This window comes from Adelges cooleyi, unplaced genomic scaffold, assembly GCF_023614345.1.
Source record: "Adelges cooleyi isolate 19-005CV unplaced genomic scaffold, UGA_ACOO_1.1 ACOO_flye_CR_arks_rails_tigmint_CR_PRNA_371, whole genome shotgun sequence".
Taxonomy (NCBI): domain Eukaryota; kingdom Metazoa; phylum Arthropoda; class Insecta; order Hemiptera; family Adelgidae; genus Adelges; species Adelges cooleyi.
The window spans coordinates 1-7,176 of NW_026096048.1; the positions used below are offsets into that span (position 1 = coordinate 1).

Here is a 7,176-nt window from a genome sequence, read left to right on the forward strand (position 1 = left end):
ATAATATTTTAATCAATAACTAAATTCTTAACCGGTGTTACGCTTTTTAAATATATAATATTGTATGTTGCTACTTGAGAGTTAAGTTTATTTACTTAAAGGTACGACCGGCTCTTTTGCTCTTTTGGGCGGTTGTATAAATTTACAAAGAGTCTCTAGGGATATTTTAGGGCAGATACAGGGTAGCTTCCTGTCCCGGCTAGGGTCCCTTAATTTAGCCTTAGAAGGCGGACAGTCATGGGTGTGATCCACTCACCGCATTGTACCGTAACAATAAATATTAGGTATAGCTTGAAAAAGGAACTGAAGAGGTATTCATTTACAATACCTAGTCAATTCTAATAAATCTAGATGCAGATCTGTGAGGGATTTTCACTGTCAGACTTACATAATAACTTATTAACATTATATATAAGTACATTGTCGAATTATTTTTTAATTTATTATTTAAAATCACATTTTTCAACTTTTCATTTAAGTTATACTCAAATGGGTTTTTATTATTGAAATTTATAAAAAAAAAAAAAACTAAAAGTATGTAAAACAATACTTGCAATATTATATTATAATGATAATTTACCTACAGTAAATTGTGTTTGTAAAGAAAAACTGTTTTTCAAAACATACGTTTTATGAAAATTAAGACAGAATGTTCATTAATCAAATTTCAATGAAATTATAATTTTTCTTTATGTATTTAAACCGATATTATACCTATATATTTAAAACAATTGTGAATACGTCAAACGCAAAAAGTCGAAAGTATTCGGTACCCGACAAAAAAAATACATTACAACTACGAAAACACAGTAATTAATAATAGTTATTATTTAATTATTATTTATATATATATATATGACAACTAATACACACATAGGAATATTTAATAATTAAATAATAACTATTATTAATTATTGTGTTTTCGTAGTTGTAATGTATTTAAGTAAATTAATTTCATTTATATATATATATATATAAGAAGTATACTTCTTAAGTATTTGAATTCTACCGCGTTAGTTCATAATGTAGAGTACTGATAAAACAACATGTGATAGGAGAAGGTGACTAAGCTGATTATAAAGTAACTATCAGGTTTAGAGCAATATTAAAAGTTAAAATAATTTGTTAAAATTAATTTTTAATCTGTGAGAGACAAGATTGTGATCAATAAACATTGAATGTTGTTTCTCATTTTTATAGGTTTGTAAATTATCTTATAAATAAGTTGTAAATAGCGTAAATAGCCTTATAATATAATAAACTCATTTTTACAGAGAAACGTTTCAGTTTGTTGTTATATTAATCTTGCCCCAGATAAACAATAAATAAATAACATATTATATATATATTATTCCATGTCTTTTCAATTTGTATTCCATGGGAAACCTAACGAACAATTTATTTTTCTCTTTCTAACGATATTGACTCCACGCAGTGCCGGATCTAGGGGGGGCAAGTGGGTACCCTTGCCCCGGGCGCTGTTGGTATAAGGGCGCTCTTAAGTATATGAAAAATAAAAAAAAAGCCATAATAAATAAATAAAATATGTATAAATTATAAAATATTTCCAAACATCTATCAAGAAAAAGTAATATTATTACTATTAATACTATAATATTATTATTATTCGTATATAATTATCTTTTGTTTATATTTTTGTCCGGTGTTGACGTCTTTTATAGTTGTCCAGTCTTTATCAGTCTATTTGTTTTCGGAGAAAACCCAACCTGACGATCGACGATAAATGTTTATTGTATATTCTTTGTTAAAAAAAAGTACCTACGATAATATTTTTAACGTTCATTTGTTCCTGACGAGCAGCCCTACAGTCGTCTCACATATTTTTTTATTATAACATTTATTACACGTTTACACCTAAAAACAAATAATGAGTTCAAAGAAAAAGCTTAGTGGGGCTGAAAATCGAAAACGAAAACAAGAAATTGAAAAAAATGTTCAAAAATTACCAAAAATCATAAATTTCTTTACAAAAACAGAAACCTGTGGTAAGCAATTTTGACACCTGTCAAATTAAATTATATATTTATATTTAACTTTCATCCGGGCGCGCCCCTTTCCGTAACACTCGCGGGCGCGCGGCGGTAACTTACCGCCTCTCTGTTGTAGTAAAATTTTCAATATCGTTGTAGGATACATTTAGTATTGAATTATGGTAAATAAATATAATATACCTACAAAAAATAAAAATTTAGAAAAAAAAAAATGTAAATTAAAAAAAAATAATACCATAAACGGGCGCGTCCTGATGGTAATTTACCGCTTAATTGTAGGTTAGTTCGACTTGGTACGTTTTACATTTACTTTAGACAAGTCACCATGAAACTTTAGCTAGTATGACACTATCACCTAGTGTCATATTATGTCATTTGAGAATACAAACCTTTCCCGTCTTCCTCATCGTGCTTAATTTATTCCTGCGCGCGTTTTTATGAATGGAGCGGTAATCTACCGCCCGCGCTCCCGGATGAAGGTTGTGTAATACATTTAATCAGGATTGAGATGTTTAAAATTTTTGTTTTGAACTTTTATTTAAAACATGTTTCAAACATCTAAATTGAATTGAATTCTAATTTTTTGTAACAATAAATTAATTTTTATTGCTTAATAAACAAATTTATAAAATTTAGTATTGAATATTAAATAATGAAAACATTTCATAAAAATCATTCACATTTTAGACTTAAGCAGGTATTTTTAATTTTACTAATTTGAATTATAAATATTGTTTATAAGTATTGTTTAGTCAAAACAGCTAATACAAGCTTAAAACATAAAAACTAATCAAAGGTCATATGTACAATCCAAAAAATGTATATATTGTAGTACCTTAACTCTGTGTTCATAAAACAATTGAATTAATGAATCTAATTACTGAATATGAATTAGTTAATATAAATTTAGTTAATTTATCACAAACATACCTTTCTTTACTTACCTTTAATTTATAGAACTGGTTCCTTCAAACGCTGAAAGTTCATCAACTATTATAGCCGAAGAAAAAAATACAAAAAATGTTATTTCTACAGAGCCTGCGCATAGTGATGTGGAGTATGATATAGCTATAGATGTGATTAAAAACAGTTGCGATAAAGTAGACACCATAAACTTAAATTTTGCTGATCTTGGTACATGGCCTCTAAATATTACAGATACACAAAGAACATATTTAGTGAAAATGAGGTACAATTATACTGAAATTCATGATTTTAGTAATTCGGAAAGAGACGGTAGAAATGTTAATTCCGACTGGTTTTTTAAGATACTTTTGAATGGAAAAAAATTAAAAAGGACATGGCTCAGCTATTCTTCTTATAAAAATGCACTTTTTTGTGTACCTTGTAAATTGTTTACTAAAATCGAAAACTCATCTAACGTATCGAAATTAGCATACACTGGCTTAACTAATTGGAAAAAAGTTACCGAAAAAATTCCATTACATGAAAATTCACCAATACATAAAAAAAATGTGTGTTCCTGGACTTCTTTGGAAATTGCATTGAATCAGTGTGAGGGTATAGATAAAGAATTGCAACTTTCTATTAGAAAAGAAGAATGTCACTGGAAATCCGTTTTACTGACAATTATAGACATTATAATGCATTTGGCAATGGAAGGAAGTGCGTTTCGAGGATCTAATGAAATTGTTTCGAGTGTGGGAAGTTCAAACCAAAGTGGAAAGTTTTTAAATTTGGTTAATCTAGTGTCTCATTATCATGAACCATTATCAAACCATATTGAAAGACATAAAAAAGGTGGTTTGTCTTATTTTTCTCATGGTATTCAAGATGAGTTTCTAGAGATTATTGCAAAAAGAGTTAAAGATGAAATTCTTTCAAAAATAAGAGAGGCGAAATATTATTCTATATTATTTGATTGTACACCGGACATTGCACACCAAGAACAGATGACCCAAGTTATTCGCTATGTTATACAAAATAACGAGAGTGAATGCGAAATTGTAGAAAGTTTTTTAAAGTTTGTGCGTGTATACCAAAAAACTGGTGAATCATTAACAGAAGAAATATTAGATTCTCTGTCAAAAGATAATCTTAGAATATCAGATTGTAGAGGACAATCATATGATAACGGGTCAAATATGAGTGGAAAAATTAAAGGAGTTCAAGCACGATTAATTGAAATTAATAAACTTGCAAGATTCATTCCATGCTCAGCTCACTCCTTAAATTTAATTGGTGTTAATTGTGCAAAAAGTATACCTGAAGTAGAAACGTTTTTTGGCATCGTACAGAAATTATTTAATTTCTTTTCAAGTTCAACGCAAAGATGGGATGTTCTAATGAATAATTTAAAGTTATCATTGAAAGGGTATAGTACAACAAGGTGGTCAGCTAAACATCGTGCCATAAAATCTTTAAATACTCAACTGGATATGGTTTTTAAAAGCTTTGACGTTCTTAAACAAGAAACATTATCAGAAGAAACAAAATTTGATGCAGATAATTTGATAAGATCACTTAAACGTTTACCTTTCATTTGTATGCTTACGGTTTGGGAAAAAATTCTCAGTGCAATTGACAGGATTAATATAATTTTACAAAAACCAAAATTAACAATTGATGTAGCTGTCAAACATCTTCAAAGCCTCCTTAAAATATTAGAAAACTTTCGAGAGCAAGGTATAAATGAGGCTTTATCCGATTCAAAGAATAAAGCTAAAGCATTAGGCATAGAAACTGAATTTCCAAAAGTCAGATTACGAAAAAAGAAACTTTTACCCGGAGAAATTGCAGAAGATGATTTTTATAACATAAGTAAAGAAAAAAAATTTTTAATAATGATCAAAAATGTTATTGACAATATTTTAACAGGACTACGTCAAAGATTTAAATCAATGGAAAATATCGCTCAAGATTTTTCATTTTTAGATCCAACAATAAATTATTCATGGCCTATGGAAGACTTAAAAAGATCCGGAGTAGATTTATGCAATAAATATGAAAATGACCTTAACAAATTTGAATTCATTTCAGAATTAGAGAGCTTCAAAGAGCATGTTTACAACATAAGTGAAGTTTTAAAAAAAGCAACCTTTTTTGAAATGTTGAATTTTATTTATAAAAATAAACTTCAAGATGCATATCCCAATATATCCGTTGCTTACCAAATATATCTAACAATGCCAGTTACTTCAGCTTCGTGTGAACGAAGCTTTAGCAAATTAAAATTAATAAAAACATATTTACGATCCACTACAGAGCAAGCAAGACTAAATAACCTATCGATTATATCTATAGAAAATAAAATAGCAAGGCAAATTAATTATGAAGATATAATAAATGATTTCGCAGCAAAAAAAGCTAGAAAAGTTAATTTTTAAATTTTCACAAATACAATTATTTTACTTAATCAAAATAACCAATTATAAATCAATTTTTGTTTATGTGTTTATATTTTTTAATCGTTTTTAAGTATAATATTGACTAGTATATGGTTTCAATAACATTTTTAATATAAAATTATACTTTATTATTTGTACCTATTTAAATATTCTATTTTGTGTTGACAACACCTGACACTCCGACCCCTGTAGCTCGTACTATATAAGGGCGCTAATTTTTTATTAGCCCCGGGCGTCAAATATCCTAGATCCGGCACTGACTCCACGGCAGTATAGGCGGAGTGTTGGAGGCGCATTCCATTTCTTTATAGGTCTATGATACAAACACTTACTTTTATATCACAACTGTTTAAAATACGGTAAACATGTGCACATTATTATGTACAGTGTGCACTGGGAAATTATCAGATATCACTAATTTTCAAGTTTCAATTTATATGTTATTGTTTATTATTAAAAACTTCAAAAAGTGTTTTTTGTTATTTTTTATTTTGATTCATTTATGATTTTAAAGATATAAACAATAGGATTTTTTTTGTGAGTTGGTTGCTTTCTGCATAACGGTATTCAAATGTAGAATGTGATTTTTTTTATATACATTAAGACAAAGTAGTAGTATTTTTCTGTGTTCAATATTTTTTTAATAAAAATAAAGTATGTAAAATTTAATGTCAACAACATAATATTTTATAACGTTGTACCTAATACATTTGTAATATTTTGAACTAAATGTAATATTCATTAATCAATGAAAAAAGTGCTTATTTATTACAATAAAGAAATCAAGCAACTGATACAAAATAGTTAACATGTACTATAATCTTTATAACTATTATTATTACTTAATAGACTAATATTATACTTCTTTAAAATATAAAACCTACCGTTGACTAACAATATCTTTTTTATTTTACCTTACGGGCAAAATGACATAATATATTATAATAATAAGAATAATTCGATATTCTCACGGGTGACAACCCACGGGTGTAGAACGAAAAACAATATTTATACAGTTAAACTATATAGAATATAGTAATGACCAAACGGGCAATGCAAAGAAATAATCCGAAATCTAAATATTATACTGAATACCATGTGACCAGGTAGCCAAATACGAGAGGATTTGTTGACAGATTTAGTCTGACGGATTAAATCCTTAGGTCCTCGATGGATTTGGTCTATCGGACTAGGTCCTAAATTGTGTCCACTAACGTAAAAATAAAATCAAGTGCAATAGCGAATCCACCAGCGGACTAAGCTGGTTAGTGGAGGAAATCCGTTGACTTTAGTGCTGAGGACCTAGTCCTCTGGTCCTTCAAGACACCCTGAAAGAACTGCGGGTTTATACCACGGATTAGAGCTTGTTTATCAGTTATTATTTTTATGTTATGAATTTGTGTTAAGTAAATGTTCTTTTATGCTCATAAATTTTAAATATATCTTTTATATATAATAATAAATAAATATAATAATATGCTTTCGAGAAAAAAAAAGTTGATAGCCGCTGCTGGGTTGATGGTCGGGTACCATTGTACCTCGAAATGAAAAATGAGGCGTAAGTGGGTCAAAAACTGGCTCGCTAGAATGGACTTGTTTGGTCATATGCCATTATTAAAAGAGTTGAACGAAAATGAACCAAATGATTTGAAAAACTATTGGAGGATGGTAAAACAACACTCCTTGTTTACTTTATAAAATTTAGTTACAATTTAGAAAAACCTAAATGTATCATTAATAATTTAGGAACTGAACATTATAAAAATTAACATTATGATAAATATTCACCGAGTCCG

At 28.5% G+C, this 7,176-nt stretch overlaps 1 protein-coding gene across 1 annotated transcript; it reads left to right on the forward strand.

Annotated features, from left to right (window-relative positions):
• Window positions 1-1,888: 1,888 nt before the first annotated feature.
• Window positions 1,889-5,048, forward strand: LOC126840141 (zinc finger MYM-type protein 1-like; the record flags this gene model as incomplete). Its single annotated transcript, XM_050575648.1, has 3 exons — window positions 1,889-2,006; window positions 2,970-4,793; window positions 4,851-5,048. Coding segments are annotated over exons 1-3 (2,140 nt in total), but the record flags the coding sequence as incomplete, so codon positions are not given.
• Window positions 5,049-7,176: the final 2,128 nt, after the last annotated feature.